Consider the following 19974-nt stretch of genomic DNA (forward strand, 5'->3'; position numbering starts at 1 on the left):
ATTCTAAAACTATACACAGTAATAATTTCTAATTCTACTGACTACTCTTTTTTAACCATTTCAATTAAAGTACCTCCTGTCAAATGTGTATAGTCCCTCATACAGTATGCAGAGTGTGTTATTCCATCACCCGGACACAGCATATGATTTTTCTAGTCAGATGCTACACATTAAAAAGCCGGTAAATGATCTGCAACATTATTTTTATGCTTTAGGTTTAAGTAACAAGCAGTATAGCTATCTGGAGAGTCAATGATGAGGTTTTATTTAGCCTTTTTTTTTTCCTAACCTGTGTTTAAAGTAAAAATAAAGGGGCTTCAAACAAACTAAATTTAAATGCATACACCCACAACTTTCAGATACACAAATGCATTCAGATGTGTTTATTCAGAAAGTAACGGAACGACAAATGTAACCTGGTTCCTAAACCTGTATGATGGATGTTTTCCTTATCAAGCACACAGAATGTATACAAACAAACACGTGTCCATTATTTTAGAGCCAGCGAGGCATTGGCAGGGTTTCTTAGCAGTTATCAAAAACAAAACTCTACTATATAGGATATTTTCAAAGCAGAAGTTCGGCCCTGTCAACCCCATTGTTGCTAGCCGAACCATGTACACATTGTTGCATGCCAACACGCTCAACGTTACTTCTTTAAGCTAACCCCATTACTTTATGATACAAGAAGGCCCAGTCAGTAGCTAATATCAGCTAGGTACGGCGTAAATCTACAACGAGCTGCAATGTTTTACGTACTGCATTCGAGCAACTAAGTTGTTCGCTTCGTGAGCTCATTGTGGTCGGAGTGGTTACCTTTAGCTGCTGCTAGCTAGCTAACGCTAACACCTCAATTGTGAGAACATCCGGGCATTTTATTTCTTAACAGTCAGATTTAGGTTGACGAAAACCAATTTCAACAATTTGCTGTGCAGCGACTTACCGTGAAATGCCGCACATCTCAGAACACGGCCACTAATGGTGTGTAACACCCAGCTAAAAGCCGACGTGAAATTGTAGCCTGCTAGCTAAAACAGGCCGGGTGGCTCGCTTCCGTCTTCTTCTTCTGTTTCCATTTTCTCACAGTGCAACAAGCGACCACAGGCTTTGCTGCCACCTTGCGATTCTAATGGGATTTTAAACATTCTATACCTTCTTTTTTTTATTTTTTTTATTCTTGAATAAATCTCCTGTCTGTGACGGCAGACTTTTTTAAACATGTTTGGGTTGCTCGAAGAGAACCCTTTAGTCTAATGGTGACAGAAGCCATAAATAATTGTTCCCTTCCAATCACAATGAAGCAGGGCATTATAACACTGATCCCCAAACCCGGTAAAGACCCTGCTATTTTAGACAATTGAATACACATTACATTATTGAAAATTGATTATATATGTAAACCTTTGGTTGCTGCAAAACGATTAAAAACAAACAAAGATCAAATTATTAGTGACATACAATCAGGATTTATGAAGGAAAGGTCTATTCATATAACATTTGCCTTATACTGGAGATTCTTGATTACAATTATATTACAGAAGATGACGACGGCAGACTTCTACAAGGTTTTTGACTCCATCGTGCACCCCTTTAAATTTCACAACTTGAAGTTGTTTTCTTTTGGAACTCTCTTTCAGAATATCATAGGATGTTTATATGAAAATACAACTACTACTCAGATCTGTATAAAACGTGGTAGGTTTTCCTTTATCCCCTTTTATTTTTTTTTATAGCTGCTGAGATGCTTTCTATTTTTATTCAACACTCCAATATTGCGGCTGCACAGTAACACAGTGGGTAGCACTGTTGCCATGCAGCAAGAAGGTCCTGGGTCTTTCTGCATGTTCTCCCTGTGCATGCGTGGGTTCTCTCCGGGTACTCCGGCTTCCTCCCACAGTCCAAAAACATGACTTGTTAGATTATTATTTGTTAGGCCTCTCTAAATTCTCCTTAAGTGTGAATGTGTGCGAGAATGGTTGTTTGTCCTATTTGTCTTTGTGTTGCCCTGCGATAGACTGGTGATCTGTCCAGGGTGTACCCCGTCTCTCGCCCATTGACAGCTGGAGATAGGCACCAGCACCCCTCGTGACCCCAACAGGGATAAGCGTGTCGGAATTATATCAATTCTACCAATTACAATAAAGTCATAAACTGCACATCAGTAACTTCATTCAAAAACTATTTGGTAAAAATTGTGTTTTTTGTGATGCGGTTAAAACAACTGACCTTTTATTTATCCATTTTATATATGTTGAGGCACTCTGGACTGATATTTTTGATTGGTTATTCCATAAAATCCCTTTTCTTAACATATTCCCTGAAAGAGATGTTATCTACGGTCTGATTGGACAACCGCCAAAGTTACTTTAAACACTATCATTCTGGTTAAGTTCTTCATCCACAAAGCTAAGTACCTTAAAATCCAACCTAATTTATATGTCTTTAAAATAGCTTTCTGCTATACTTCAAGGTTCTAAGTAGAACGCATAATAAAAATGCCCCCAGTCTTCTTGCCTCAATTGAAAAATAGGACTTACAATTTCAACCGTAGCCCTTTCTTTTGTCCTTTTAAAAAATAATAATCTTTTTGTTAGTATTGCACTTTTATCATGCACTTAGGATTCCTTTTGCACTCTAAACCTCAGGGTCTTGAACTGTGCCTTTTAGTTTGTACATGATCAATTCATCTTTTTTCTCTGAAAAAAAGAAAAAGAAATTGGCGGGTTGCAACAAACGAAATAAGTACATTACCGCCACCACCTGGCATGGAGTGTGGATTGGAACGAAGCTAAAAAAAAACAAACTCATTTTAATAAATAAACTGTCTAAAGTCTGTGTAAGATAATCTGTCAAACCTTGGGTACCATCAAATGTTGACCTTCTCTGTAATAATTCAACAGAATTTAACCTTTTGTCATTTTATAAAGACTTTGTTGACTGAATTCTTTCATTTCTGTATTTCTGACAACCGCATTTCTTTCATTTCTGTATTTCTGACAACCGCAAACGAAATATGATCTATAGTTTCATCTTCACCACAATAATCACATTTACCTGTATTATGTTTCCACACTATGACTTAAGGTACTGTTTAATCATGTATGTCCAATTCTGAGAAAGCTTCTTCCCTTCTGTATCAGCGCTCCTCATTTCCAGCTGTCCTCTGCTGAATGCTATAAAAACCGTTTGCCTTTTCTCTGTTCTTGCCATCTTTCCCTCTTTCTCTACTTCTTGATGCTTTTTAATTATATAGCTACCTGAAATCTTTTTAGCTTCTTATACGTAATTGTGTAATAAAGACCTCACTAATTTTTGAATAACACTTGTGTTTTACTATTCAGATTTTTTCTGTTCATTTTATAGGCCTCAGCATCACTTCCATTTTGATTTTAATGTTTTTAAAGCAAATCATTATTGAGGCATCATTTTTTCCCCTAAATCTATTACTTTAATTTCAATTATAGTATTCAATTAGAATATTATAGAATATATTTTAAAAGTATGTGTCTAAAATGCCTTGCAAATAAAACTGTGGACATCCCTTTGTGACCACCATGAATCAATCCTTCTTATGGCTACTTTCATAAAGATAAACACCATCTTCCAAAGCTATGACTATGACAATGTATTCACTGCACCAAATTATCAAAGTAGCGATGACAGTAAAAAAAAAAAAAAAAAAAAAAAAAAAAAAAAAAAAAAAAAAAAACAGTGGACATACCACAGCCCAACAATTATGGGATGAGCATATTTACATGGTTAAACAGTCCCATCTGGGGGTCAAAGAGCATGACCAAACAAAATCTTCACAAACTAAACTGCTTACTCAAAGGAAGAAAATTGAAAAATTTAACATTCATCCTTCTTGCTGTTTAAAGCCAAAAGTTTAAGTTTTACACCTTAAAACTAAGCTGCCTCACTATCTTATTAGCTGATAGAAAAGAAAAGCCCATATATAGATAGGTCTTTTCCTGGCAACAGTTTCACAACTCTAGTGTTTCAACATAAGCTTCCTTCCCTGTACACATACTGCTACCCTCTGAGAGATACATTGTTAAGAAATTACAACTCACACGCAAGATGTTTCTAAATTAAGGTTAGGCGAGTTTATTTGTAAACCACATTTCAGTAACAAGACAATTCAAAGTGCTGTACATGAACATAAGGGAAAAAAAGAAAACATACGGAGGAAAGTACATTGCAGTGGAATAGTAGCAGCAGGTCAAGATTAGGACTACAAACTTGATCTAATGATGTTTCAGTTAACTACAACAGTTTGAATTGAATATTAAAATTTAATGGCAGCCCTAAGCAAATAGGTTTTAGCGTTTATTTTTAAGGAACTCAGGGTTTCAGCACTTTTACAGTCTTTTGACAATTTGTTCCAGATAAATGGAGCGTAAGAACTAAATGCTGCTTCTCCATGTTTGTTTCTGAGCCAGAAGATGTGAGTGGGCTGAAGGGTTTATACTCTGATAAGTCTGTGATGTAGTTTGGTGTGAAGCCATACAGTGATTTACAGACTAACCAAAGTATTTTAAAGTCTGTTCTCTAATATACAGGGAGCCATTGTAAGGACTTCAGAACTGGAGTGATGTGCACTACTTTCTTAGTGTTAATGAGAAATCAGCAACGATCTTGATCAACTGCAGCTGTCTGATAGACTTTTTTGGCAGACCTGTGAAGAAACCGTTGCGGTAATCAGTTCAACTAAAGATAAAAACATTCGTTCATTTTTCAAGATCTTGTTGAGACATTAGTCCTTTAATCCTGGAAATGTTCTTTTATGTTGTGTTCTATTACTTCTGTTTTGTTTTTATGAAACTGACATAAAAAAACATCCCTGTCCTTTAAGTACGATTCAAACCAGTAAAGAGCTGCACAAGAAAGGCCAAGCCAGTTTTCCAGACACTCTAACAGAATAGAGTGATCAATTGTGTCGATTGGTGCTCTCAGGTCCAGTAATACCAGCACTGTGGTTCTTCCACAGTCTGCACTTATGTGGATGTCACTGAACACCTTGACATGGGCGGTCTCTGTACTGTGGTAAGATATATCTATAACGTCTCTCTTTGTATATGTCGTAGTGAACCTGGAGGCTAGGCTTTCTCCACCTGCGATCAGCTTTTCACTGCTCCCTTTTTTCACTTCTAACTGCTGGAGCTCTTCTCCACAGAGATGTATTCTTCCCAGAAACAACCCTCACTTTAATTGGAGCAATGCACTCAATGATGTCTGTAACTTTACACTGAAAGTTATCTACTGGTTCATCTACTGAGTTACTGGGCAAAGTGCAAGTAGAAGAGCAATGTTGGTTAAAGGTTTCAGTGGCATCGTCCTTAAACATATGTTTTCTTATGATGTCCCTTTGGCTAAACGAGTCACTGCAAATGATGCTTTCAAAGGTAACAGAAAAGTGATCAGATAGGGCAACATCAGTTATATTGACCTTGGAAATGTTTAGACCATCAGTGATGATCAAGTCTAAAATTTATCCCTGTTTGTGTGTTGGTTGTTTGACATTTTGAGTCAAAACAAAATTTCTAAGTGAGTCACATAGTTATTTTTTTCGCCCCTGTCGTCAGAGTTGTCAAAGTGAATGTCGAAGTCACCCACAGTAATTAAATATTTGTATTTAACACTTATCATGCACATGGGGTCATTAAAATAATTTAAAAAGTTTGATTTAGACTTAGGAGGCCTGTAAACATTCAAGTCCACTGTCTAAGTTTTTCGCTATTTACCTAGAGAGACAAATATTTAAAAGAGTCACATTTTCCCAGAAACACTTTTTTTCCACTTTAGTGAATCACTAAACAAGGTGGCAGCTCGTCCACCTTTCCTTTACTGTCTGCTCTCACAAAGTTTTAAAATTTTAGTATGGAGACGTCGACTCTGAATAGGTGCCTCATAAAACTCATGTAACCATGTTTCTGTTAAACACATAACATCAAGATGATGGTCGGTAATTAAGTTGTTGATTGACAGTGATTTAATTGACAGATCTACTGTTTAATAAAGCCAGTTCATATGACTTAGTGGTTGATATTGTCCCTGTGGCTGGGTTTATCCGACAGTTTAAGTATGATTGTTTATTACTGTTTGTTATCCATTTAGCTTTTTTTTATTTCTGCCACATATAATCAAAGACATTTTACGGCTATCTCCCATAAGGAGACCAAACGTTTCCTGGAAATTAACATTTCTGGTAGAGTTACAACTGGAGCACAGTGAGTATCACAGTGAATTAATTTGAAAGTCCTGAGCACAGGCATGTTCATCATTCTTGATATTTGTAAAAGATAGGTTAGATTTATCTGAGGTGTTAGTTGTATCCCAATCTTTTGTTGGGGTCACCGGAGTGTCCTCTTTTTTTCCTGTTGAGATACGGGGTGAATCCTCCTGTAGTGGTGGTGAAGTCTCTTTCTGGGTCATCTTTCCGGCTATCTTTATTTTGGCATCTCTGGACTGTACTGGGCTTATCATATGTTTGTACACTTGCTGTATATTGTTTAAAGACAAAAGCTGGTTCACAGCTGGTATGGTTCACAGAATAGAACATGTTGGAAATTAGGGGTTTTGCACCTGACCTACTTAGAGAGAAACTGTCTCTGTAGAAAAGATATATTTTCTCCCAGAAAATAATTAAGTTTTCAGTGAAGGTCACTGATGTTTATTGCATATTTTTCGCCAGCTGTGATGCATTAGAAGTCTTGCAAAAAAATCTCATCCCCACAATAAATGGTCATGAGAGGTCCGCTGAGAAACACCTTGATATTGAGACTTTCAACTATATTTAGCAGAGGAATGTAATCCTACTTCATTACTTCTGATTTTTTATTGACAACCAAGGCTTCAGTGTGTACTATGCAGTGACGTGCGGTCAGGGGAGGCAGGTGAGGCAGTGCCTCACCAGCCATCATGGAAAGAAAGAAAATATATAATCATAAAGTAATTTAAATTGTTATATTCATCCGGTGGTTTGTACTAAAAAATATTTATTTTTCATGTAGCTTCACCAATTTCGATTTTTATTTGTTCAAAATCGCTGAATTTTCTTATTTTCCCATTCAAATGCTTGGAAGCGATGCCGGTGAGGCAGCAGCGAGCTCTGCCTCACCTTGGATTGCGCAACCCCTGGCTCTGCGCTGGCTGCTAAGCGGAGAGAGCATGTTGCTGTACAGCGTCAATAAAATGGTTTAAACAAATTTAATATGTGAACTTATTTCCAATAATTTAGCTTATGTATATAATGTACAGTGCTTTTTGTCACCAACTGTGTTTGTGTAACGTGTTTCGTGTAATGAGCGATTATAAACGGCAGAGAACAGGTTTGAGGTGAGGCAGGCAGTTCTCTTGCCTCATGGCAGGGGGCGCTCAAGATCCCAGACGTTCGTCTTGTTCACTCCTCAACTGCCGAGTAAGTGACAGCGAGCTAGGCTAAACGATTCGGGAAGCAAGTCAAGTGCAGCGATCGATTATAATAGAGATAGTGATTTTTTTCCTCTCTTGCATTAATCCCTCAAAAACGGTGAGGGATGAATGCAAATCTCCTGGACAGCTTCTCAACTTTTTGGCCGAGAAGGATCTTGTTGTAACTGTTCCTGAGGCGACAAAGTTGCTCCAGCTCGTTCTCACGGTGCCAGCTACTACAGCGTCAGTGGAGCGGTCATTCTCAGCCCTGAAGAGACTGAAAACATACAGCAGGAACAGGACGGATCAAGGAAGGCTTTCTTCCCTGGCAGTGATCTCCATTGAGACAGAGAGACTTTTAAAACTGAAGAAGATAAAGAGGACTTCTATTGCAAAGTGACGGATGTTTTTGTGCAGAAGGAGCGATGCATGGACTTCATTTATAAGTAAAGGTAAGACAGTAATAACATTTATTTTGTTTTGTTTTTTAATGAAATGTGTGTTTTGTGAGCTACAGTTTGTATGTGTAAGGATGCAGAAGTGAAACATAACCTGTAAACTGCTGTCAATCTATGCATCTATTTGCACATCTGATTCTGATGACGTCAGTGCCTCACCAGCTATGAACCTCACCGCACGTCACTGGTACTATGATTTTTGTTCAGGGTTGGGAGCTCTTTCATGATGTCTTGAATGTTCTCTGAGATATCAGACACCTGGTTACAGTCATAGATTATCACTTTTGTGTTTTTATTGTTACAGAAGTGCTTAATCCCATTTACAATTTGTTATTGGATTATTATCCTAAAGTCACTATGAGTTGACACCACTTCAGACATGTGAGCACTGGAGACACAACAACGGCGAGCATCAGCTCAACTCAATGTTGGCGTATTTGCTGTGCGAATATGCCAACATTGAATAGGATATGACTTTGTTTTGTCTCACGGCAAGGCTGCTGTCAGGTATTAGTGAGAGGCGAGAGCAGAGGAGAGTCAGAGACAGGGCATTCATCTATGTAATCTGCTCTGTTTCTCAATAAAGTGCTGGAACTTGACCACTTCACCGTTTTCTTATTCAATTATTGTGGGAAGTCAGTTATTGTTTGATTTTCCTACCACACAGCTGCATTGGATGATATTAAGGTTTGTGACAGTTACATTATATTTTAACAGGGGGCGCAATCACTTTGACACACAGAGCCATATAGGTTTGGATTATTTTTCCTTAATAATAAAAACCTTCATTTTAAAAACTGCCTTTTGTGTTTAGCAGTGTTGTCTTTTAACATTGTTTAAATTAACTTGATGTTCTGAAACACTTAAGTGTAACAAACATGCAAAAACATATGAAATCAGGAAGGGAGTGAACACTTTTCCACACCACTGTACATATTGTAACATGTTTGATAATTTTATGGAGGTGACAAACAAACCAAGTTCCAAGAGAAAGGACAAAACAAGCCTTGAAGCCCAACACTTGTCTTTCTGTGCATTTATTGGTAGACCTTGCGGGACAAAGTTTCCAGGATCATCAGAAATTACGACATTAAAAGAGCTAAATAGAAAAGTATGAAAATACAAAGTTACTAGATCTTGCAATCTAGAATGTGTTCTTCATACGTATTGTGAATACATGTCCAATTCTTCAGAACTAAATGTAAGGGTCAGGGTACGAATCAAATTAAATTCTTTGCACATATTTCAGATGACAGGATTGTGTTTTGGGTTATTAAAATACAAAGGAATGAATACAAAAACATGCAACACGTTCCATATATTTTTCTTTAATGAAAAAATATTTTGCTAAAATATTTCATCTACTTTTTACTTTATACTATTATGGTACTTTGTGTCATTAATATTCATATACAATACATTACAATACTTTACATCAAAAAATAAAATACAGCACAAGCTAAAATACAATGAATACATAAATAAAAATGTTCAGTTAATGGGGCTAAAATTAACAGTTTTGTCTCTTGGAAATTGTATGGTAAGATGGCTTAGGTCAAACTTCGTTATTGTGAATTATGAATAGCCACTTTCACAAATCACTTTATAATTTGTTTTCTTTCTTTCTTTCTTTCTTTCTTTTTGATAGTCAGAGCCAACCAGGAAATTATTCAGAAAATGGCTCTTTAATTCCTCTTGTTTTATCAAACATAAATGTGCTGACAACAACAAAACAACACCCATTTAAGCTATTTCTAAAAGCTGTTGCACAATGGTCAGGAACACATATTTATGTCATTACAGTACAATATACCGATATAGAAATACACCAGAAGGAAAATGCAGAATTGATATACTCTTTGCAGTTAAGCTGTTTAAAAAAATTCACTACTGCTTCTACACTGCAGTGCCCTGATGTGACTTGTTGCTCTCGCTGGTGCTGACAGACTTTGAGCAAGTTTTGGTATCGTCTTCATGAAATGCGGTCTCCAACACCTTCAGGATGGAATTGCAGACTTTATCCTTGAAATCTTGGCCTATGAATACGTACAGGATTGGGTTCAGGCAGCTGTTAACAAAGGCTAGGCTTGTGGCGAACGGCATCCCGATGGTGATGACATGTAACAGTGCATTGCCTTGGTTGCTGGGATGGAACCTTATCAATTCAATTATACTGAAGATGTGAAAGGGAACCCAGCACAGGAAAAACGTGATGATGATGGCAGCAATTATCTTAAAAGAGCGGCTTGATTGTTTGGCCAGTATGGGGTTGCTCCTGAGGCGGTGGATGATGATGCCGTAACAGGTGATGATTACACTGTAGGGGACGATGAACCCCATGAGTAAACGGGTGATGAGCAAGGCCCGATGGCGAAAATTGACTAACTGAATCACAGATGGATTGCTGTAATTATTAGAGAAAGCGAAATTATTGTAGCAGATGATATTGCCTTGGACGTCTTCAGTATCTCTGAAGACAAAATACGGAAGGCTGAGAGATAAAGATAACGCCCAAACAGACAGACACATATAGGAAGCCTTCCTCACACTCCTATGAACCTGAGCCCAGATGGGCCACACTACTGACACAAACCTGTCGATACTGATCGCCACAAGGGTGTAGACGCTGGCGAACAAGTTCAGAAAGTTTACTGTGCTGTTCAGCTTGCACATGAATTTCCCAAACACCCAGTTGAAATTCAAGGCCTGGTAAGTGATGGCAAAGGGAAGGAAGGCCGTAAAGAGGAAGTCAGCCACAGCAAGGTTGAGAAACCAAACTGTGTTAACCGTCTTCTTCATCCTGAAGCCTGTCACCCAGATAACAGCCCCGTTCCCAAGCATGCCGAGGACACAGGCCACGCCGTAAACACAAAGTGACATGATGTGTAGAGAATATCTCAGTTTGGCTAAGTTGTCTGAGGAGGGGATGGGATTTACAGTGGTGAGATGGATGGAGGTGTTTGTTTCCATGGCTGTCCTGATACCTGCAGGACAACATGAGGACACAATGAGCTCTGGTACATTATAAAGCGGATTCATTACTCTTAATAATTCTTTAATGTATTGTTTAATGTACATAACCTTTAACACTAGAAGATGGGGTCAAATGAAATGGGATAAGAGCTTTTAGAGATGCACTGATCAGAGATATGGGGTTTACAGCAACCTGTAGACCCCATATTTAACCACTGTCCTTGGTTTTCATTTTAGTGATTAATGCTGTTAGCCGATAAAATGCCAAGAGAGAAAAAAAAAGTACACACATGCACACAGGGAGAACATGCAACATGCAAACTCCACACGGAAAAGACCCCAGCCTGAAGATCATATGACAGAAGACAGACCAAAGGTAACATTTTCTATTCCCGGATAAAGCGTCTCTCCTGTGAAATAGTTTAGCCAATTTTGGGTTAACAGTGTTTAAATCTCAACTGATTTTAATATGTGCATTTGTCTGCAGAATTGAGGATAATAAATATAACTGATTTTTCTAAAATAGGAAACTAGTTGATATTTGATTTTTTTTTAAATTAAGCAACATACCTTTTATGAAACCTCTCTTGTCTGATGCTGATAAGTCCGTGGCTAAGTTCCCCTAAGAAAGCACAGACCAGTGCATAAGAATTTATCTGTGGTTGATATTGCCACTGCCCACATTAAGGCGGACCCAAAGCCCAGGCAAAAAATTCTGTTACATACTTTTTAACTATCCTTGAAAAACATGGTTATGATGAAAGGGTAGAACAATGAAAGTTTTGCCTTATTTTTATGCTTTAAGGTCAAATCTGAGGTGAACTGCCTTTTAGAAGTCCCTGCACATCTGAGCTTGACTAATACTATTGAATTACGAAACACATATGGACAATTGCCAAAGATGTCTCAACAGCACAAACTTTAAGATTATGACACAAAGTAAGAACGACAGGATAGACTTTTTTTGTTTCATATACATTAACATCATTATTTAAGCATTACGCAAACAGCAGACATGAATTTGCATTTTTTAAAAGATTAGCACCAAATTGCAAATTTAATTTACAATGGGAATTTCTTGATAGCAAACAACAACACTCTATTGTCTGCCTTTGACTTGAAAATGGGATTTCTGTGCCTTTTTCTGACATTAAAGCTTATTTGCTTGCATTGTAACTCCTGATCTAGGGCTACATCTGTGGAGATGTTTATGTTAAGACAGAAGCAGAAGATATAGAGGTAACAAGAGATCAACCGAAACAGTTTTTTCTTTAAGACCGTTCCCGATTATTCTGACATCAGTCTAATCAATTCCAACATGCTCATTTTTTTTTGGTGCCAATTCTTGAGGCCGATATAGTTTTTTCTTCCTTCATTTACATGGTAAAAATGGCAATGATACCAAATATTACACAAGTATCAAAACTTGATATTAAATCCACTAATATTAACAATCAACTTCAGACAAGGTAAACGGATAAAAACATGCATCACGACTCTTATGTCAGCGCTTTATTTGCACTTAATGAACGTGTCACAAGAGCTTATTTATTTCAATGGGTAGAAGGAGGAGAAAAAACATGACACCACTGCTGCAGTGTATGGACACTTTATGACAAGTTAGATGCTGGAGGCGTAGTGATTGTTAATAATTTTATGTGAATGCATAATTCTCCATGGGAGCAAACACACACACAGCAGTGGCGGCTCACTAGCTGGTGATCAGATCTGGGTTTTTAGATACAAAAAACAGACACACAGCACTTTTCCTCCTGCTCACAGTGAGAAAGCCACAGACTGTCAAAGGCCAGATGCAGCTAAATTAGACAGTTAAAATTACATTAAAAGTTGAAAACTTACCTTTGTTGTTGTTGACACCCAGTCTTGCAACATTACCAGCTGCTCTCTGCCAGTGATGGAGTGGCAATGTATGCGGCTCCATGTGATGTCAAGGCATGGCTGCTGAATACGCTAATGAATCGGTATCGGTTGATACGCACATTCATATCGGTTGATACCGATACAGGAAAAAAAAAAAATCGGAATAATCAGCCGAATATATTGGCTGGCTGATATATCCCTTGACATCTAGTTTTAACACATCGGCATGTTTTGAGTAGCATGTTGAAAGTTTTACCATTTCTTCTTAACAATATGTAAACAGTTGTAAAATATTTCTTCTTCACACAGAATAACTAACTCAAACTTGAATTTGAGGGTGGATTTGAGGATGAACGACCGCACGTGTTTGCACTGTCACTGATTGGCCAGATGTTAGTCCACTTTCACCCACTGAGTGCTAAAGCCAACCTACATACTCCACTTCAAAATCTTACCCTGAACATGTCAATTGAACTGATCACCCATCCTACTTTCACGGCAGGGGTATCCTTGACGTATTACTCACCACATAATCTACTTTTTTTGCAGATTAACTGTATAAATAGGGTCTAAGGGTGATTTTTTTTAAATGTTATGGTGCATTTAAAAAAATGTTTTTATGTGAACATGATTAGTTCTGCAATATTTGTCTTAAAACTGCTTTAGTGCTGCCCTCTCAGGGTTTAACAGGGGCTAATGCAGTTGAATTTTGCTATTGATTCAAAACGGTACATGCTTTTGTCATCATGGCCCAGCGTTCGGGTGTAACAGTTTTAAATCCGTCGCCCCTGTGGCAAGTCCAACTCAGGAGTTGAAAAAGCATCAATAGTGTATTAAATAAACCAATAACCAGCAAATGGTGGGAAATGGTGAGAACACAAAGACAAATAAAAACCATAACCTAACACCTAAGGATTAGACAGTCGATGACGCATCATGTATTTGCTGTCATGAGTCGGTCTCCCTAAAAATAAAATATAGGACAGTATGAGTCAAAGTCGACATCCTGTTCACAAATTTGGAACTCACACAGACACACTGATTTTCTGTAATACGCCCAAAGACAGCTGGGCAACTAGTCAAACTGTTTCAATATAACTTTTTGTCGTCGTGGAGCTGTTTGAGTGAGAAATTATCTGTTCAGTCCTCTACTGTGACATTTCCTCTGCATTGAAAGCAAAATATAGGAATAAAATTGATTAAAATAGAAAATATATTCACATTTGTTAGGTGCAACTATCTATGCAACCAATTCTGAAAGCATAGGTGGCCTTTGTGGGCAAGGCTATGAGCTAAGCTATTTTTTGTCATGTTCAAAAAGAAGACAAAACTGTGGTAACCACACCATTGTTGTTTTAAAATATATGCATTATATATTTATGAATCTGCGATAGACCGGCGACCTGTCCAGGGTGTACCCTGCCTCTCGCCCATTAACAGCTGGAGATAGGCACCAGGCACCAGGCACCCCTCGTGATCCCACAAGGGATAAGTGTGATGGAAAATGGATGAATGGATGGATATTTATGAATAAAAGATCATTCATAGAGCAATGTACTTTGCTCCAATTTGTGCATGTTTTATCTATGCTCTTTGTTGTACTCCAGTGGATTCCTATTGCAGATACAAGCAATTTGCACCAGTTTTTGCACAAATCAAGTTGGTTGTCTCATCAGCCACAGAGACGACTGCTGATGCAGAAGTGGTCAAAAAGAAAAACCTTTTCTCATGGTGGGGTTCATTTTCACAAAATGATTGAAGCATTCCTCGTGTAACGCTTCAATCAGATCTTCTTTAGAGTTCATTTTTTTAGGTGCTGTTTATTAAACCTATGCATATGAAGCATGATCTGTTGTGGCTCCACAAACAAGGCTTCCACTCTGACTGAGAAAATAGCATCAACAGCGTTTTAAACAAAATTTGGACAATTTCCTGTAAGTCATTTGCAAAACCTTAGGGCACACCTCAGAGGATCAGTTCTATCTTCTGTGCTGTGTCTTGCTCGTTGTATTTTTAAAATGTATTATATACAAAAAATGCTGGAGCTTTTTCATAATGTACAGAATGAATGTAAAAATTGGTAGAAGATTTCCTTTAATTGCATGCATAGTACCTTATGTAAATATGAACAATCTCCATCAGGCCAGATAGATGTGTGCTTGGAAGAAATATATCTTCCATTTAGTGCCATTTGGGAATTAACCACTTAAACACAATGTGAGCTTACACCTGAGTTGAAATCTATATATTTATATATATATATCCTAATCTTACATGTCATGTTTTCATTAAGTCTCATGGGAACTCATTAATAGAAAGCATAATTAATGGAAACTAAGGCTTCAAATAATCAGTATGTATGTAATCAAGCCACATAAGGTCTTTCACTTAGTGAACTGAGTTACTAAAATAAAAATACTGTTCAATTAACATTTTGAAGTCAGCATGAAAGATGGCCGTCTCTTTGTTCTGAATAGTGACCATTGACCATTTAAGTGAGATGCCTAATCCTGGAAAAGAGACTGTATTCTTGATATAACTGGAAACTGCACAGGAGGAAATGATGACTGCAGAAACAACCTTAAATATGAAATGTTCTGCTCAAAAGATGTGAACTTCTGATACTAACGATGTCAACTGATCTTAGGAGGAAGTGGAGGACGGTCAAGGCCATGTCTTGAAATAGTTGCAAATGATTTAAAGATAGTATAACGTGGAAATCAGAGAAAAAAACAAAACACATTTATTGCATCAGGTGGAGAAGCTTCTGCTGTGTGATTAACCAGTACACCAAAATAAAACAAATCAAAATCAAGACTTTGGACACAGACTTAGACATGCCACATGACTGCCTCACATTTTTGCTGTGGCAAACAGTAAACGACACCAGGGAAAGTCTTTTTGATTCATCTGTGCATTTAAAATCAAGCAGAAACCTCCATAGAGGGAGACTCTCAAAATCCTCAAACAGAAAATGCTTTAAGAGAACCTAATAATATCTTATCACATTTATACAATATACATATTTTTCATGCTACGACAAATAAGCAACTACTGAGCACTGAGAGGATTTAGATCAGTCACTGAACACTCGGGAGACATGGTTGTGAAGAAAGGAATTTTCTAAATTTGTGCTGGTATAATAAATACAGCATTGGAACATGAATGTCTATAGTAACCTTAAGGACTTACAGCAACACTATCCAAAAGCTGTGGAACAACAAAATCTGTTACATTTGTCTATTTTGCGTATTTGCATAACTAGTCTTATTTAAATCACTTGCTTGAGTCTCTCGGAACTTAAAGGCATCATCAAGGTTTATATTTTATTTGACTAAAAAATTATTAATCACAATAATAAATACAGCTTGGTGATGAGGTTTTATTAAATACTTTGTATTTGATCAAGCATATTGAAGAAAAAGATGGCAAAATTTGTTTAGCTATGTTTGGGCTGAGGCCCAGCAGAGGGCGGTAGTAGTTAACACTGTGTCCACAGAGATCGTCAAGCATTCTAATAGGACTGAATGGGTTAACAGAATTAAAAAGTTTATTTCATAGAATCGTTATAAAAATACTGAATCACAAAACAAAAACACAGAGGTAAATAACAAAAGGTAACAGTTTTTCCTATATGTGACTGAAGGCACTGACAGATATTTGATTTTTCAAAAGTACAAAACTGTAAATAAGTCTCCTAAGAATTACTGTAACTAGCTTTAAAAAAAACATATTCACAGAAGTCGTGGGTGCATTCAAAAAAAGCACAGTCAGGAGAAAATAGATCATTTCATATTACTATAGTGCCACAATAACAATACAATTTGCAACTTTTTATATGCTAATACTTTCTCATATTTGAAATATAAATCCTAACCCTAGTTAGTTCAACTTTCATAAGTATGTAAGAATACAAACAAAATGATATAAAAGCAAACCAATACTCTTTATAGATAATTAAATAAATAAACAGGGATGAGCTTTCCTTCTCTTTTTCTTACCCTGAAGGTTTCATAGTCCCACAGTGATAAGGTAGTTTCCTGACTAGTGCTGTTACTATTTGGTTACCCAGTTTCCCAAAAATAACAGAGTCATCCTCAACTCCCCACCAATCAAAAGGTATCCTGTTGTTTCAATGTCGATGTTTGGCTGCATAAAACACTTATCATTAAGAAAAATGACACATAGCTGAAAGTCACTTGAAAATTTTAAAATGTCAAGAGGAAGTGACTGTGCGAATTTCAGATTCCTACATTAATCACAGCAACTGCGGTGAGCGTCGAAAGTTGCCATTCTATCTCAATTGATCCTCTCCCTCTGGCCCTCAGAGTTCCGTCGTCATGGAAACTCACTGACACACCTGCAGCGGCCAGTCTACCGAAGTGCAGAGACTTTGCTCACAATAAGTCCCATTGGATTATAATGGAGAACTTTGCCCCGAACAACGCTTCATATCTCCTGATCCCTAAATGGTAGAGACGTAATTTTTTCTGCGTTTAGTTCGTAACGGATAGGGGAAGAAGAAAAGCTATCGTTTTTTGCTGGAAAAAGTTTAATAAAGGCGTAAAAAATTATGATCTAAAGGAAATATTTAAGAAATTTCCAAAATCCTCTAAAAACGGTCCCGAACAAATCGCTCTAGCTGAAAAAGTATAAGAGATATCAAATTAATTCTTTCACTGTGAGTATCAGCAGGCTTTTGAGGACTATGTTGCTCATTTTTATGTTTGTACAAAAATCGGTGTAGGCACAGCGACGATGTAAAAAAGTGGATCATGTGGAAAAATGCAGCTCTAAAGCATTTTCAGGATTTTGCACATTCGCTACTCCCGAACAAATTGTTCCTGCGGAAAAACCGTAACAGTTATCCACAAAATTCCTTTTTTGTGAGTGCCAGAAGGGTTGGGACATTCATATGTGAAAGTCTCATGCCTGTACATCAAACGGTTTAGGAGTAGCGACGATGCGAAAACGTGTGATGTTTTGGATTTTCAGACGTCATTTTTCAAAACCGCTCCATAGGAAATGAATGGGGGAGGTTTCGGGTTTGTGTCGCTCTGAGGTGATTTGCGAAAAATCTATACATGCTACACCAATGAGGGTTACATTTCCTGAATCCAGACAAAAATTCCTACGTTTTGATGTATAATTTATGTGGATAGGTTGAAAATTAAGCGAGTGAGAAGAAGTTGTTTGGAGATGAAGAATTTGTTGAATTTCTAGAGTGCGTACTCTATAATTGCCTCCTTGACGACCATAGCAACGCATGTTATTTGCTGAATTTCTTGAAAAGCCAAAATTATTTTAAGGAGGTACTATATGAAAATGGTCAAAGACATGAAAAAGCTGAAATATATCATAATAGCTGAAAAATATCACTACATTTTAAAAGTTGAATGACGTTTCTAGCTGAAAGTAGGCTGAAGCAGTAAGCTGTCAAAAAGCAGCTGAAATGAGCGGAATTTTAGTGAATTACATTCATTTCCTATGGGAGAAAAAAAGCTGAAAATTTGCAGAAAAAGCTGAATATTTTAAAAAGTTGAAGAGTTAAAAGTACAAAAAGACATAGCCATCCATTCCAGAAGAAGCTGAATAGTTTAAAAGTTGAATGGTTTAAATCGGAGAAAAATTGTAGGAGGAGAAGCGAATCAAACTTTAAACAGTAAAAACGCGAAAGAGGATCTCAAGAACTGTGAATGCCTACTGCATTCACAGTAATTAATGTAAGGGAGCAGCACAGAGTATAGTAAACATCCAACCCCTCACCTCCCCCCAAAACAAACCAAAACCGATGACTAAAGCGCATGACAGTCCAGAGTGTATTTAAATCAACGTTTTTAAATGAAAAGCATTTCTTTGGACCACAGGGCAAAAAATAATGAAAAAATAAAACAAAATGTTGCTTCTACTAATTATTAATTTTAACATGTCTAATTGTTTTCTTAATGGATCCTCACACTTGATGGTAGATTGACTGAAAGGGTGTCCTCCTATAAGTACCTGGGCATATGGATTGATGAAAAGCTCATATTTAATGTACATGTCACAAATTTAGTCAAGAAACCTGAATCAAAATTTTTTTTAGTTTAGAAATTAATCATGTTTTACATGCTTGTGGAAACCACCTTTATGTTACAGGTTATGATGGTAATCTTTACAGCCATGCAGTATCTTCTACTTTAATAATGCTTGATACGGCTTATCATACATCTCTCCGGTTCCTTTCAAATGCAAACTAATCTCAAACTCACCACAGCATCCGTTATGATTTGGTAGGCTAGATATCATTAAGTCCTTGTAAGCATTGCAACAGCCTCTGTTTGTCTTTAAAGCTTTGCTGCATGAATTCCGACAGTATCTCAGCTCCCTTCTGTCTATTAGCTCTCGCAACTACTATTTGCGTTTCTCACAGTCGTTGCTTTTAAGTTTCCACCAGATTTCAAGACTCCTTGGTAAAACAGCATCATCTCTTAATTTACAAACATTCATATCCATGACAGATTTAGAAAATATCAGAAAAGATGCAGTGATGGTGAAATGCTTGTTTTTATTGTGTTATTGTATTGTTTATGATTACATGTCTATTTTTTTTTAATGGCTGCTACCTTGACTGGGCCTCCTTTGTAAAAGAGATTTGAATCTCAATGAAACTTCATGGTTAAGTTAAGGTAAATAGTAAAAAAAAATATATATATATAAAATTAATGCTTCCCAGGAAAAAAAAAGAAAAAAGAAAAAAAGACAAAGAAAAGAAAAAAAAAAAAAAAAAGAAAAAAAAAAATCAAGCCATGACCCTGCCACATGGGATGTCAACATTTGTTTGCACACACAGGCAATTTAGAAAGACAGATCAACCTAACAGTCACGTTTTTTGGACTATGGGAGAAAGCCAGAGTACCCAGAGAGAGTCCATGCCTGTACATGCGCAGAGTTTGCATGTGCAGGTGTGAGACTGCAGGATTTGAACCCAAGACCTTGTTGCTATGACTCAACAGTGCTACAGAGCTCTGTTCAGCCCTCCCACTAAACTCAACATTCTTTAATGTGAATTAAAAAGGCTGAAGTCAATTCATAGGATATTTTTTTGTTTTACCAACAATGAAATTAATAAAGTAGTCTGATGGTTGATGAAATGGGTTATGCTGGTCTTTATAGTTTCTTTTGATCACAACAGACTTGATGTGTGTTTACAAACACATGTGTGTGTATTTTTTTGTATTCTTGTAGCTATTTATATGATATTTTATAA

At 37.0% G+C, this 19974-nt stretch overlaps 1 protein-coding gene across 1 annotated transcript; it reads right to left on the reverse strand.

The window, feature by feature from the left end:
* Positions 1-9499: 9499 nt before the first annotated feature.
* Positions 9500-11508, reverse strand: LOC118557793 (chemokine-like receptor 1). The gene is made up of 2 exons (XM_036128143.1): positions 11415-11508; positions 9500-10855 (listed from the first exon to the last, which is right to left on the reverse strand). Exon 2 carries the CDS (start codon positions 10839-10841, stop codon positions 9768-9770), a length of 1074 nt encoding a protein of 357 aa, XP_035984036.1. The 5' UTR covers positions 10842-10855; positions 11415-11508; the 3' UTR covers positions 9500-9767.
* Between the last annotated feature and the right edge of the window lie 8466 nt (positions 11509-19974).

This window comes from Fundulus heteroclitus, chromosome 3 (assembly GCF_011125445.2).
Source record: "Fundulus heteroclitus isolate FHET01 chromosome 3, MU-UCD_Fhet_4.1, whole genome shotgun sequence".
NCBI classification, from domain to species: domain Eukaryota; kingdom Metazoa; phylum Chordata; class Actinopteri; order Cyprinodontiformes; family Fundulidae; genus Fundulus; species Fundulus heteroclitus.